Raw genomic sequence first — 16736 nt, 5'->3', positions numbered from 1 at the left:
CTAATGTTAGCATTGGACTGTTTAAAATAGGTGGGCAGCGAAAGACCTGCTAATTTGAATAGAAGACTCATTATCTGTAAAGTGAGTCTTCCCAGCATGGCCCAACATCCTGTTTATTTCCAGATATGACAGGAATGTAGGAAGTGAACAAACCTCAGAGTGTCACAGTGTTGCAATTGAGCAGGCACTGTAGGCTAGGTTGCTCAGGATCTGTTTATTTTCAGGCCTGTGAAAGAAAAGGTAGGACAGAGAAAGAAAGTACATCATGGATTACCATGCTATGTCAGTCTTTGGCCAGCAAACTTATTAAGCAAGATTTTAATGCTTCATTTACTTTAAAAAGACAAAAAACTCATATTTCAGAATAACTATCCAACCCCAGATTGAGAATTCTTTCCCAAGGAGTATGATGGATTTTAATTTTAAATAAAGGGATGTAGTAAATGAGTCACTATCCAACTGTTAAGAAAGACCTATGTATTTCCAGATAACTTTATTCTCCATCAAGGTATCTCATTTTCTCTCTGCCAAATAAAATAATATTAAATTAAATGAAAATAAATAAATCAAGTTATGTGAGAGAAAGTAGATATTGGTTTGAACTGATGGACATTGTTGAAAATTTCTCCTTTGTGTTATAACTTTCTTCAAGAATAAGTCACAGGGGCAAAACAAAACAAAACAAAACAAAACAAAACAAAACAAAACACCCTAGTTATACAAGCCAAGGCTGTGCACTCAACTGTGAGTGTTATTTGCATCTAGGTAGACTGTTCTGCAGTGCAGGTTTATCTCAGAGCCAATTCAAGCAGAAAGTTCCCATGGATTTCAGGGGAAATGTGCTGCTTGATTTGGCCACATATAGAGCTCAGAAATGGATTTAAGGCCTCCCAAAAAGGAAAATCTTCTCCTACCCTTCACAGGTTGGCCTCGAAGTTTATCCCTTTATATGTGGCTACATAACTTAGCCATCTTCTAAGTCAACCAAAGCCGTTAATCATGTTTCCAGAAGTCACCTGTATTGGGCCCCTTTCACTCACTCTTCTTCCTCTACAGTGCCCTTAAAAGCCGTGGGTCCCCAAATTCTGTCTCAAACCTACTGTTATACTCTCTTTATAATTTGCCCTTTATCACATTCACCTTCAATCATGGCTCAAACCAAGCCTCATCGATCCCAGGACACCGGGATCACACCCTGAGCCAAAGGCAAATGCCCAGCCACCAAGCCACACAGGCATCCCAGATACTTCATTTTTCTCATCCTTGATCTTGTACCTAACCAGTCATAAAAATTCATCAAATCTTCCTTCATGAAGATCTCAGTCCCTTTTTCTGGAATCTGACAAATAGAGGAAAGAAGGAAGTCAATGATGTGTCCCCATGATGTGGAAGGAGCCAGGAGATGGTTCCTAATGGGGTCAGGAGGTCACTTGGAATGCAGGACACAGATGCAGTCCAAAGATTAAGCACAGAACAGAGCCAAGGAAAGGAGCCAAAGCGGGCACTAGAATAGTAAGATCAGGTGTCCATCAGACCTACAGGACAGGTGTGAGGACATAGTAGGAAATAGGTCAAGAAATCAGGATGGGACTCAGTCTGTTTTGTTCATCTTTGAGCCCCCAGAATCAAGCACATAGGCAGCTCACTGTAGGCACATATTGAATGCCCTATAATCCCAAATATGAGGTATTGGTTATAACCTCTCATTCAAGACCTGATATTAACCAATGCTCTCTCACTTTCATTATTTGAGACCACCAGGTAATGTTGGAGGAAGTCATATGAGACAAGAGTAACATCCATTCACATTAGTTCAGAGTATCTAGAGAAGTAACCTGATGGTATGCATAAATAAGGAGCCAAGGAATTTTTATTAAAATTAAATTTTATTAAATTTTTATTTTTTATTTTTTTATTTATTTATGATAGGCACACAGTGAGAGAGACAGGCAGAGACACAGGCAGAGGAAGAAGCAGGCTCCGTGCACCGGGAGCCTGACGTGGGATTCGATCCCGGGTCTCCAGGATCACGCCCTGGGCCAAAGGCAGGCGCTAAACCGCTGCGCCACCCAGGGATCCCAATTTTATTAAATTTAATAATATCTCATGGGGTTTTGACTTAATAATTCAAGTGTTCAATGCCATTATAAAAAGGCTTTTTAAAAAATAATTTAAAAACCAGTGAGGTAGACAAAAGAAATACTCATCTACAGATGTATTTTTTTTATTGTCATATATTTTGTGGCTTGGGATAAAACTTCCAGTGATTAAGTCACATAGAGATTTCCAAAATATTGCAGCTCTGACAACATAGAGGAAAGGAAGGTGACATGTTCTCAAAAGCTGTGTTGTAGTAAAAACACCACTCTAATTGACATGATTTTATATATCATTCTAAATATATATGTGTAAATTAAATTAATGCATTAAATATCAGTAGATATTTGACAATTTCCTCTAAATCACTAAAAGTTATATATTGTGGTCAAAACACTTCTCACTGAGAAATGCAGAATCTGTGCATTGCATTATGTTTGCTGAGTGAAATAATGAATTTATAAATACTTATTAAAGACTTAATTAAATTTTATCCTTAGGAATAATTTACTCACTAGTACACTGAGCCAATATATTCATTATGCTACTATGTGAAATCAATTAAACAGGAATCAAAATGGTCTGGCTCTAAAAGTTACCTTCCACTGGAATGTTGACACCTAATATAAAGAAAGAAATACTTCCTGTAACTTTGTTATAAAAAATTTCAAACACACACAAAAGTGAAAAAATAATGTAAGAAACATTCATATAGGGCAGCCCGGGTGGCTCAGAGGTTTAGCGCCACCTTCAGCCCAGGGCCTGATCCTGGAGACCCAGAATCAAGTCCCACGTTGAGCTCCCTGCATGGAGCCTGCTTCTCCCTCTGCCTGTGTCTCTGCCTCTGTGTGTGTGTGTCTGTCATTAATTAAAAGAGAGAGAGAGAGAGAGAGAGAGAAACATTCATATAACCTTCACCTAGACTCAAGAGTTATTTTTCTTTTTTGAGAGTGAGAGAGAGAGCACACACACACATATGCGAGTTGGGGGAGGGGCTAAGGGATAGAGAATCTTAACCAGGCTCTACTGTCAGTTCAGAGCCTGACATAGGGCTCCATCTCATGACCCTGTGATCATGACCTGAGCCAAAATCAAGAGTCAGACATTTAAGCGACTGAGTCACCCAGGTGACCCATAGACTCAACCATTATTAACATTTTCCCAAAATTGCTTCATATATGTATATTTAATTTTTGATGGACCATTTGAAAGAAAATTATAGATGTCATAACATTTAATTACCCTAATACTTCAGCATGCCCTAAAATATTTCCCCTCATATTGTAGTACTGCCATCACTCCTAACAAAATTAACAATAATTCATAATAAGATACATATCCAGTCCACATTTGGATTTATGCAGTTGTTCAAAATATGTATTTTTTAACTCAGTTTGTACATCAACAAAAAAACAGGATCCATGAAAGAACACACACTGCATTAAGTTGTATCTTTTAAGTCCCCTCTACCACCTACCCTTTATTCCTTTTTTTTCTTTTGTCCAGCTTTATTGAGGTATAATTAAGAAATAAAAATGTATATATTCAAGGCATGCAATGCTATTTGATATATGTAAACATTGTGAAATTACCACAGCCAAGCTAATTAATATATCCATCACCTCACAAGTTATCATTTTCTGTGTATGGTGAGAACACTTTAGATATATGTCTTATCAAATTTCAAATATACTATACAGTATTATTGACTGTAGTAACCATGATGTACATTAGGTCCCAGAATTTACTCATCTTATAACCAAAGACTTACATACTTTGGCCAACATCTCCCTATTTCCTCTACTTGCTGACCTTGGTAACTACCATTCTACCCTCTGTTTCTGTGAGTTGAGCTTTTTTTAGATTCTACATATGAATGAGATCATGTAGTATTTGTCTTTTTGTGCCTGGCTTATTTCATTTAGCATAATGTAGTCCATATATCTATGTTGTTGCAAATACCAGATTTCCTTCTTTTATGTGGCCAAATAATATTCTACAATATTTTATATTCTTTATTCGTTCATCCATCTACAGACACTTAGATTATTTCTATATCTTGGTTATTATGAATAAGGATACAATGAACCTGGAGGTGCAGATATCTCTTCAAGACACTGATTTCATTTCCTATGGGTATATATCCAGAAGTAGGATTGCTGGATCGTGTGGTGGTTCAAATTTTTTTTTTTTATTTTTGAGAAACCTCAATGGGTTGTACATTTTCATGATGGTTGTACCAATTTACATTCTCATCAACAGTGTACAGGGTTGCCTTTTACTCTACATCCTCATCCACATTTTTTATCTTTTGCCTTTTTGATAGTACCCATACCTTAGTACGTGTGAGGTGGTATCTCATTGTGGTTTCTCATTGCATTTCCCTGATGATTAATGATGTTGAATACCTTTTCATACACCTGTTGGCCATTTGTAGGTCTTCTTTGGGAAAATGTCTATTCAGGACATTGCTAATTTTTATTTTTTTATTATTTTTTAATAAATTTATTTTTTATTTGTGTTCAATTTGCCAACATACAGAATAACACCATTTTTAAATCAGGTTATATGAGGGTTTTTTAGTTGTATGAGTTCTTTATTTTAGATACTAACCCCTTATCATATATTTGGTTAGCAGATATTTTCTCCCATTCCATCAGTTGCTTTTTCATTTCGTTGATAATTTCCTTTGTTGTGCACATTGTGGATTATCTGACTGTTTCCTCATAAAGTCATCTGCCACATTCCCTTATCCTGATGTTTCTTGTGAAATGGAAGTTAGATATAAAAACTTGACTAAGTTCAGGTCATTAGTATATTGAATATTACATCATGATAAGAGCACAGATGCTCTTGTTCCAACATTGGTGATGGAATTTGATCACCCAATCAAAGTAGTAACCTCAGATTTGTTATTAGGGAGTAACATATGGGGTGGTACGTTGGCATCTTGCAAAAAAAATGTATTTCTCATTAACTTTTCACTTAATGGATTTAGCACCTGTGAGAATTTTTGCCAAAATCAATTATTTTGGAGGGGATTGTAAAATAAAATGTACCTTTCTGATTACCACCTTCATGATCACTTTCTACCTTTCTCTAAGCACTTTTTTATGTTCTTTAAAAGTTAAAAGTTTGAAAGTCCAAAATTTTAAGTATATATTTTATCATAATGGAAAAGAACTAACCTTCTATTTTCTTTTGTGTTTTCAGCAAAATGGGAAGTCACATTTTTACGATAAGCCAATTGCTGAATCCTTTGAAGAAGCACCCCTTCACGTTATGGTTTTCACTTACTTGGGATATGGACTTGGAACTCTATTTGGCTATCTCAGAGACTTTTTGAGGAGCTGGGGAATAGAAAAGTGTAACGCAGCTGTAGAACGAGAAGAACAAAAAGTATGTATGTGTACCTCCTTGGATCTTTGTCAATGCATATTCTTTTCTTAAGTGTTCTCAGAAGTGGTGATGCATGTACAGACCTAAAAAGAGTGAGGCACTGAGACCATTCAGGGTAAAATCTACTCATCTCCACCCCATAAGCCCCATCCCCCATGTGTCAGACTTATTTTTTTAATAAACATTTTATTGAGCAACTACTACTTGCCAGACACTGAACTAAGGGTTTTCTCATACATTATCATATTTAATTTTTATAACAGTTCCATGAGACAAGTATTAAAGTGCCATTTTAAAGATGAGTAAATCAAAATTAAGAGCAGAGGCTTTTGGCTAGGACTATACTCTGGTCTTCTTGTTGCAAGATGAGTATTATTTATGTTCTATCCTAAAATAGAAAAGTGTGGAATATGAAATTTTATTTTCATTTAGGTCATGGTTTCTCAACTTTGATACCAATGACATTTTGGATTGGATAATTCTTTGATGTGGAAGGCTGCCCTGTTTGCACTGTAAGGTTTTTAACCTTAACATTTGACATGACATGACAATCAAACATTTCTCCAAACATTGTCAAATGTGTCCGGAAGTACAAAAAAACTCAATTTAGAACCACTATCTAGATACTTTTGATAGTTAACTCATAAAAGTCTACAGCATCTTCTTTTCACATAGAGCTATCAGGACAACCTGGAAAATATTCAGAGATCTGCAAAGAACCTGTATTTTCCTAACATGTTTTCCAAATCGGTTCATATGATTTATGATGCCCCAAATTCTTTTTTTCTAAAAATTGCTCTGAAATATTATGATGATTATGGGCATGGATCATTCCACATGATGGAGCCTTGAACACATCTAAGCAAAGAACCATAGGGAAAGAAAACATGGTGTGAAAGAGGTAAGAGAAAGCATTGTACATTCAAGGAACAGAAATTCCAATGACTAGACTATTGTGAGTGACAGTGGGAGTATGTGGGGAGAAAGATTGTTTGAGAGGCAAGTAGAGACCAGACTATAATGGGTTTTTATAAGCCAAAGATATTTATTATAAGGACAATGGGTAGGCATTAAAGGAATTCGGGCAGAGGAATGCAGATTTGCAGATTAGAAAGACCATGTTCACTGGCCTATGAAAAAAAGGATTGCAGGAGGACAGAACAGACCAAAAAACCAGTTAAGAGGCTGATGCAGAAATCCAGCTCAAATTTAAAAAAGCTAGGGGCACTTGGGTGGCTCAGTGGTTGAGCATCTGCCTTGGGCTCAGGTCGTGATCCCAGGTTCCCGGGATCAAGTCCTGAATGGGGCTCCCCACAAGGAGCCTGCTTCTCCCTCTGCCTTCTCTCTGCCTCCCTCTGTGTGACTCTCATGAATAAATAAACAAAATATTTTTAAAAAAATAAATAAAATAAATTTAAAAAGCTAGATGAGATCTGGAGTAAGACTAGGGTAGTTGTAATAGGAATGGCGATAAGAGGTAAGGCCAAGAGATGTTAAAGAAGATGGAGTTAATAAGGATGATTGATTTGACTTAGGGAATTAGGGAGATGGACAAACCAAAGACCACATTCAGGTCTATGCCTTGGGCAGCTGGGTGGGAAGAAGGTTATGGTATTCATTGAAATGGGGAATAGGGGATGAAGATCCAGTTGGAGAGGAAAATGGTCAATTCCTTTTTGCCAGGTTGAGAACTAGTATTAGATATAAAGGCCTAGACCCCTGGAGAAAAGTCTCAGATGGATATTGTGGCATCTTCAGCATATCTTGAGCATATCAACATTAATCAAAGCCACAGAAGTAGATGAGATCTCCCAAGGAAGGTCTATATAAGAAAAAGGAAGGGAGAGAAGAGAATGAAAACCTTTAGAGAATTTAATAGATGTAAGAGATGGAATTCTAATGCAAAACTAGAAGCAATGTGACAAATTAAAAGGCCTTAAAATAGTTTAAGAAAGAGATATTTGTACTTAAACTGGGGAAAAGATAGATGGAATGAAGAAAAGGGAATTATAGAGATATTTAGGAGATAGAATCAACAAGTCTTGGTGACTGTGTGTAGAGAAAATTAGATAAAGGGAAGAAACCAGGGTAACCCAACTTCTTTGGCCAGACATGAGAATGGTAGTGGCATGCCCATCACAATGGCAAGGTTTTATATAGCAAAAAGATATACACACATACAATTTTGAGGATGTACAGGTCCTTAAATGGCAAAGGTTCTAGAAACAATTGAGTCTAGTAGGAGCTGATGATGAAATGGGAGACTGGGATTAGAAAAGCAAGTTCTTCTTGGCCATTCTCATGAGGATCCCCACAGCTCCTCCCTGACACCAGCCAGTCTGCTCTAGAAGCTGTTATCACCAATCTGCCTGTTCCCCAGGTGTAGGTAACTGGTGCATAATAGATCAGCACATTTCAGTATATGTACTGGGACAGAGGGTGAGTCAAATGTAAATTCTCAGGTGTGGCATCCCTTGGCAGGCTTAGCCTTCAGCTTTGCCATCTATTTTCTCCTCTGTGTCAATATTTTTGTTCTAGCAACCTAGCAGGGCTAGTCACTTTTTTTTTTAAGCATTTCTTATATTTCAAGCGGAACATAATTATATATAGGAAGCAGACTCTGAGATGGAGGTGTGAGGGCAGAAAGATTTTTGCAGTGTGCTCCTGGAAGCAACACCCATACACCTGTGAGGAAGTGAAGGGAGCAAAATGAGACCAGGTGAATTGTGATGTAGTCCCAGCCAAGGTCTCACTGGATCCCACAGGGAGCTCTGGACAGGAAGGCCCTTCAGAAGCATTCCTCACAGAGGGCAGGGTTTTGGAGCCTTCTGTGATGATAAATGGGAACGACCACCCTAGAGGGAGATCCCTAGCCAGGCAGCTCCCTTCAGCAAGCTGTCTGCCTCCAACACTCCCAGCACTTGAGGGAAGGGGTGCCTAGTCCTGAACAATGGGATACATTGAGCATGAGCAGCCTTGATTGCAAAACCTGTCACTATGGCTGCAAGAACTGCTCAAACCACCTCCCAGGAGGAAGACAGTGCATCAAATAAATCAATGCTCTGGTTTTTTGTTTTGTTTTGTTTTGTTTTTTGTTTTTTTACAAAATAAATGATTTCCCTCCTGTTGGATCTCTGTGAGGTAGAGACCATCAGTCAATTGAGTTACCTTGGTGGATATACCTTTCACATGGCACACTTTTTATTATGTGTTCCTTCCTTTTGAGCCCCTTTAGACATTTATAGCTGTTCAGAGTAACAAATTGCAATAGCTGCCGTCATTGTATTCTTTTTGATGGGACTTGGTCACTAGAAACCCTACATTCAGGCTGACCGTTAGCCTTTTACTATTTCCCCCAACCCTGTACTTCTGAAAGTCCCCTTGTTTTGTGTTAATAAGCTACCCGAGGCACATCTTGAAGTATCTTGCTGGAAACACACCACTTTCCAGTGACTCTTGGTTCTTTTAGCAGAAATGAGCATTATAATCTATTCTAAAAGCTGGTGACTGAGAGAGCAGAATGAGTTGTCCCATAAGCTAGCCAAGAGCAAAATGACACCAGGAAAAAAGCGTATCCATGAGGTGGTGGTGGAGAATAGCAATAATGTTTTTCAAAAAGATCATAAAGAGATGTCTGATTCTGATTACCCTCTTCTACTCTATGTGTCTTCTTTTTATTTTAAATATGTTATGTATACATAAGGTGGACAGCATATTTTGATAAAAATATACATAACAAAATGATTGCTACAATCAAGCTAATTGACATGTCACTTTCCTCATTTCTTTCCTGTTTTAATTAAATACAAGAATTTATTAATCCAGTTTCCCTATTTTCTCCCTGAGATGACTCCTCTCATACCAAACCATCCATTCAGACTAAAGTGTTGCCCCAAATTTAGAATCTTTCTGTGTTCTTCTCTTCGATTTCTAGCCCAAAAACCCTGAAACTGTCTCCAAAACATAAAGGCTTTGAAAATCTTCTTATCTAGATCACTTGATTACTGATTCACTTAGGATTACTGATTCACTTAGTATAAACTAACTGAAAAGAAAAAAAATCAAAATCTTCCTCCAGAAGAGCTAAAAAACAAATGCCAGGCCCAGGAGAACTGGCACCTCAAACAGACTCCACTAAGGATCAGAAGACACTGACTAGGAATGTGACAATACAGACAGGTACAAGGTTTAAATATTCTTGCTTAAATTCTCCTTTTAACTCTTAATTTTGGAGACATATATATCCTTTTTTTAAAATCAAAGGCCACTTCAGCAATGAACTGAAATTCATTAAATACCTCTAGATAAATCACTTTCTCAGTGATGCAGTGGCTTAACTTGGCAAAATCCAGAAGAGAATGTCAGCAAATATCATCATTAAATGAATGTCAAGCATCATCAGAGACTTGGAAAAACTTCAAGCCTAGCCCCATTTCTCAATCCATATGGTTTGATAACAGGTTCAGCAAGATCTTCTCCACATGGCACCAGCCTTTTATAAAACATTTCAGTACAATTCCATGTTCATACTAGATCCGGAGAGTCCCTGTAGCACCATACAAGTACATCTCAGACATTTCTGGCCCATCCCCAGAGATTTTTACTCCCACATGAAACAAAGAGTGTTCAGCAAGTTGTAACTGTAAAGAATTTTAAGAGAAATCTTCAAATGTTTGCATGAATTAAAAATTGTCCTTTTGCATCCACATTTTGCATCCTGATAATGATAGCAGGATTCACCCAGAGAGTACTCATTACTTCTGAGTATTTCGAAGGGTGGGTTCCATTAAGGTCACTGGATCTGAGTTTTGTCCAAAGCAAACAGATGGCCTGAGCACTGGTCTTCCTGTTTGGACCTGGGCGAGTCCAAACTCAGAGAGCTTTCATTGGGGTTTCCCTGGGAACTTAACAAATTAGCCAGCAGCTTGTGAGATGGTAATATTAGACCAAGGGTTCTCAGCCTTGGCTGCATATTGGAATCACCTGAGAAGCCTTAAAAGCTAATACTGGGCTTACACCCCAAATTCAAATTTAATTGGTTTGTGGGTACATCCTTGGTGGGGTTCATAAAAGCTTCCCAGGTGATTCTCATATGCAGAAACTTAGAAACCAACGTTTAGAACAATGCTCCTCCAACTTTCCTGTGTATACAAATCGTCACTCCCTCACTTCCTTGAATTAAATTTCACTAAATCAATAGCTTTGAATGCAGCAGAAATTGATGGCCAGTGAAATCCCAAATCCCCCCAACTAGGCTCCATTCCAAATACCTTCTGGCTGCTTCTAAAAAGCAAATATAGCCTCACAAGGGCTGAATATTTTCTATGATTGTTTCTAGCAAAGAAGCGTATGCCATAGATTAGAACGACAACTTTAAAATCATAGCTCTAGAAATATTTTGTGAAACAAGATCATCAGTAAAATCAGATCACAGCCTCCACACAGTGAATACTCAAGTCAACATTTATTTGGATGTGTGTATCTGAACATCCAAATAAATGCATATATATACATGTTACACATACAAAACTTCTGCTGTGTCATTAAAATGTTCGTTAAATCATTTTTCAATTCCTTTACTTCCTTTTGCAAGAAGGAATCTACAAATAGTAGTCAGGCAGAGTTGATTGATTTTGATAAGGTAGAGCTTTGCTATGTACACCAAGTATTACTAAGCCAATGTGTGAAATGAGTGGGTTATGACAAGTCCTAATGAAGAGCCCCTTCTCAAACCTGTGTCTTTTGTTTCCTTTCCCTTTTGTTACAGAAATAATGAGCAAAATTGTCCTTTTTTGTGCACTTAATTACATATAGGCTCATTTGCACCCATTTTGTCCTTTCCTTAACATAAATGGGATTGTATCATACACATTGTTGTGTGACTTACTTTTTTGTCACCTATGTTTGAAGATATTTACATGTCAGTCCAAGATTACCTCATTCCTTTAAATACTTGCATGATGGTATTCCATAATGTGTATATATGATTATTTATATTACCAATTTTTATTATTTTATTATTTCAAATAATTCTTCAATGAACAGCATATGTATTTATTCAAGGATAATTCCTAGAAGTGGCTTTCTGGGTTCAAGGAATGTATATTTTAACTTCTGAGAGATTGGCAAGTTGCCTTTCAAAAAAGCTTGCCCAGCTAGACTCCAGTCAGCAGTACCTAGGAGAGCTTACTTCCTCACCAGCACTTGGTATGTTGATATAATCAATGCATTTTTTACTTTTGCTAGTCTGATAGGTAAACATTTTTTGTTCTTGTCTTAATTTGTATTTTCCTGATTAACAGTGAGACTGGGCTTCTTTTTTTTTTTAATTTTTATTTATTTATGATAGTCACAGAGAGAGAGAGAGGCAGAGACACAGGCAGAGGGAGAAGCAGGCTCCATGCACCGGGAGCCTGATGTGGGATTCGATCCTGGGCCTCCAGGATCGCACCCTGGGCCAAAGGCAGGCGCCAAACCGCTGCGCCACCCAGGGATCCCTGGGCTTCTTTTTATATGATTACTAGTGCTTTATACCCACTCTTCTTGAATTGCCCATTCATATCCCTTGCTCATGATTTTATTAAATCATTTCTTCTCACTGATTTAGATGAACTTTTTCTATATATTCATATATGAATAATTTGTCTATTAAATAATTTTAAATAATTTTCTAATTCTGTTTTGTAGCTTTTAATTTTCTCTATGTTCTATTTAGCCATACTTAAATTTTTAATTTTTAAGCCATATGTATCAGACATCTTTGGGTTTTCTTTGTTTTTGTTAGTTTTTGCTCTTTGGGGAGGGAGGGTTCCTTATGTTTAGGAAGGCATTTTTTTTCATCTTAAAGATAAAACACATTTTCCTACAATTTCATTCAGTACTTTTATGATCTGTGATGCATTTATACATTAACCCATAATTCACCTAGAACTTATTTCTATGTGTTGTGTGAGGTATGAGGACTTTTTAAAAAGTTTTAATTTAAATCCTAGTTAACATAGAGTGTAATATTGGTTACAGGAGTAGAATTTAGTGATTAATGACTTTCATATAATATTCAGTCCTCAAAACAAGTGCTCTTCTTAATACTCCTCACCCATTTAGCCCGTCCCCCATCCATCTCCCCCTTCAGCAACCTTAAGTTTATTCTCTAGTTCAGAGTCTCTTATGGTTTGCCTCCTTTCTCTTTTTTTTCCCTTCCCCTATTGTTAATCCATTTTGTTTCTTAAATTCCACATATAGTGAATTGTATTATATTTGTCTTTCTCTGATTGACTTACATAATACACTCTAGCTCCATCCACATCATTGCAAATGGCAAGATTTCGTTCTTTTTGATGGCTGAGTAATGTGCATGTGTGTCTGTGTGTGTACCACATCTTCTTTATCCATTCATCAGTCAATGAATATTTGGGTTCTTTCCATAATTTGGCTATTGTTCATAATGCTGCTATAAACATTGGGATGCCCCTTCAAATCAGTGTTTTTGTATCTTTTGGGTAAATACCTAGCAGTGCAATTGCTGGGTCATAAGGTAGCTCTATTTTTAACTTTCTGAGGAACCTCCATACTGTTTGCCAGAGTGGCTGCCCTAGTTTGCATCCTTACCAACAGTGTAAGAGGGTTCCCCTTTCCCTACATCCTGGTCAACATCTGTTGTTTCCTGATTTGTTAATTTTGGCCATTCTGACAGATGATGTGATATGGTATCTCATTGTGGTTTTGATTTGTAGTTGCCTGATGATGAGTGATGTTGAGCATCTTTTCATGTGAGGAGGACTTTCTTTTTTAAAAGAGAGTTTTAAATGGTCTCAATATCATTAATGGAATATTTTTTACCCACTGATTTGAATTTTTTTAAGATTTTATTTATTAATGAGAGACAGAGAGAGAGAGAGAGAGAGAGAGGCAGAGACACAGGCAGAGGGAGAAGCAGGCTCCATGCAGGGAGCCCGATGTGGGACTCTATCCCGGGTCTCCAGGATCACTCCCTGGGCCAAAGGCACTAAACTGCTGAGCCACCCAGGGATCCCCCCGCTGATTTGAATTATTGATCTATTTGTCTTTTTAGGCAAATTTGTAAGTTTTTAAGTAATTCTTAAAGCTTTTTTCTCTGTGTATACTTTTTTTTAAATTTATTTTTTATTGGTGTTCAATTTACCAACATACAGAATAACCCCCAGTGCCCATCACCCATTCACTCCCACCCCCCGCCCTCCTCCCCTTCTACCACCCCTAGTTCGTTTCCCAGAGTTAGCAGTCTTTACATTCTCCCTTTCTGATATTTCCCACACATTTCTTCTCCCTTCCCTTATATTCCCTTTCACTATTATTTATATTACCCACATGAATGAGAACATATAATGTTTGTCCTTCTCTGACTGACTTACTTCACTCAGCATAATACCCTCCAGTTCCATCCACGTTGAAGCAAATGGTGGGTATTTGTCACTTCTAATGGCTGAGGAATATTCCATTGTATACATAGACCACAGCTTCTTTATCCATTCATCTTTCGATGGACACCGAGGCTCCTTCCACAGTTTGGCTATTGTGGACATTGCTGCTATAAACATCGGGGTGCAGGTGTCCCGGCATTTCACTGCATCTGTATCTTTGGGGTAAATCCCCAACAGTGCAATTACTGGGTCGTAGGGCAGGTCTATTTTTAACTCTTTGAGGAACCTCCACACAGTTTTCCAGAGTGGCTGCACCAGTTCACATTCCCACCAACAGTGTAAGAGGGTTCCCTTTTTTCGGCATCCTCTCCAACATTTGTTGTTTCCTGCCTTGTTAATTTACCCCATTCTCAATGGTGTGAGGTGGTATCTCATCGTGGTTTTGATTTGTATTTCCCTGATGGCAAGTGATGCAGAGCATTTTCTTGTGTGCTTGTTGGCCATGTCTATGTCTTCCTCTGTGAGATTTCTGTTCATGTCTTTTGCCCATTTCATGATTGGATTGTTTGTTTCTTTGGTGTTGAGTTTAATAAGTTCTTTATAGATCTTGGAAACTAGCCCTTTATCTGATAGGTCATTTGCAAATATCTTCTCCCATTCTGTAGGTTGTCTTTTAGTTTTGTTGACTGTATCCTTTGCTGTGCAAAAGCTTCTTAACTTGATGAAGTCCCAATAGTTCATTTTTGCTTTTTTTTCTTTTGCCTTCGTGGATGTATCTTGCAAGAACTTACTGTGGCCGAGTTCAAAAAGGGTGTTGCCTGTGTTCTCCTCTAGGATTTTGATGGAATCTTGTCTCACATTTAGGTCTTTCATCCATTTTGAGTTTATCTTTGTGTATGGTGCAAGAGAGTGGTCTAGTTTCATTCTTCTGCATGTGGCTGTCCAATTTTCCCAGCACCATTTATTGAAGAGGCTGGTTCAATACCCGTAAAACAATCAATGTGATTCATCATATCAGCAAGAGAAAAACCAAGAACCATATGATCCTTTCATTAGATGCAGAGAAAGCATTTGACAAAATACAGCATCCATTCCTGATCAAAACTCTTCAGAGTGTAGAGATAGAGGGAACATTCCTCGACATCTTAAAAGCCATCTACGAAAAGCCCACAGCAAATATCATTCTCAATGGGGAAGCACTGGGAGCCTTTCCCCTAAGATCAGGAACAAGATCCACTCTCACCACTGCTGTTCAACATAGTACTGGAAGTCCTGCCTCAGCAATCAGACAACAAAAAGACATGAAAGGCATTCAAATTGGCAAAGAAGTCAAACTCTCCCTCTTCACCGATGACATGATACTCTACATAGAAAACCCAAAAGCCTCCACCCCAAGATTCCTAGAACTCATACAGCAATTTGGTAGCATGGCAGGATACAAAATCAATGTCCAGAAGTCAGTGGCATTTCTATACACTAACAATGAGACTGAAGAAAGAGAAATTAAGGAGTCAATCCCATTTACAATTGCACCCAAAAGCATAAGACACCTAGGAATAAACCTAACCAAAGAGGTAAAGGATCTATACCCTAAAAACTATAGAACACTTCTGAAAGAAATTGAGGAAGACACAAAGAGATGGAAAAATATTCCATGCTCATGGATTGAAAGAATTAATATTGTGAAAATGTCAATGTTACCCAGGGCAATATACACGTTTAATGCAATCCCTATCAAAATACCATGGACTTTCTTCAGAGAGTTAGAACAAATTATTTTAAGATTTGTGTGGAATCAGAAAAGACCCCGAATAGTCAGGGGAATTTTAAAAAAGAAAACCATATCTGGGGGCATCACAATGCCAGATTTCAGGTTGTACTACAAAGCTGTGGTCATCAAGACAGTGTGGTACTGGCACAAAAACAGACGCATAGATCAATGGAACAGAACAGAGAACCCAGAAGTGGACCCTGAACTTTATGGTCAACTAATATTCGATAAAGGAGGAAAGACTATCCATTGTGTATACTTTATAATTAGCTTGTTAGGTATTGAATTTTTTAAAGAGACTGTTGCGGGATCCCTGGGTGGCGCAGCGGTTTGGCGCCTGCCTTTGGCCCAGGGCGTGATCCTGGAGACCCGGAATCGAATCCCATGTCGGGCTCCTGGTGCATGGAGCCTGCTTCTCCCTCTGCCTATGTCTCTGCCTCTCTCTCTGTGTGTGACTATCATAAATAAATAAAAATTAAAAAAATAAAAAATAAAAAAATAAAGAGACTGTTGCCATTTTAATTGGTAATATATTATTAAACCTATAGGCAGAGGTTAACTTTGGAAAATTTGACATCTTAATAATATTTAGTCTTCTCATTTAGAAACATGATATGTCTCTTCACTTATTTCAGTATCTCATGTCCTTTAATAAAATTTTATAATTTTCTTTATTCTAAGGTCTTATATTTCCTCTTACAGTCATTGTTTGGGTATGAGTTTTTGATGAATTTGAAGAATTTTTAGGTTCTGTTTCTTTATACTTTCTTATAATATTTAAATATTATCTTTTTTCTCTATCCCATATCTAATTAATTATGGATGGCATATAGGAAAGCTATTATCATTTTTAACTCCAAATGCTACCACCTTAATGAATACTTATCCTTAGTTGCCACACACAGCTTCTCAGTTTGTTGGATTGGATTGAAATTTCTTGTAATTTTCCATGTGTGCCATGAAAAACTGCAGAATTTTAAGTGTATTAGAACAAACTTGCTAATTATGTAATTTAAATCCTCTAGACTTACTTATTTTTTCTCTTCTCAAACTTATCATTTCTGATAAAT

At 37.5% G+C, this 16736-nt stretch overlaps 1 protein-coding gene across 2 annotated transcripts in view; it reads left to right on the top strand.

Moving 5' to 3' along the window:
- SPTLC3 (serine palmitoyltransferase long chain base subunit 3) overlaps nucleotides 1-16736 on the top strand; it is a 149335-nt gene that overhangs the window by 36065 nt on the left and 96534 nt on the right. For both annotated transcript variants that reach the window (XM_077872196.1, XM_077872195.1), the window contains one exon: nucleotides 5311-5496. In XM_077872196.1, the coding sequence (XP_077728322.1) occupies nucleotides 5311-5496 (186 nt within the window). The remainder of the gene's footprint in view (nucleotides 1-5310; nucleotides 5497-16736) is intronic.

The sequence above is a fragment of the Canis aureus genome, chromosome 26, assembly GCF_053574225.1.
Source record: "Canis aureus isolate CA01 chromosome 26, VMU_Caureus_v.1.0, whole genome shotgun sequence".
Taxonomy (NCBI): domain Eukaryota; kingdom Metazoa; phylum Chordata; class Mammalia; order Carnivora; family Canidae; genus Canis; species Canis aureus.
This window is presented reverse-complemented; position numbering and strand designations above follow the sequence as displayed.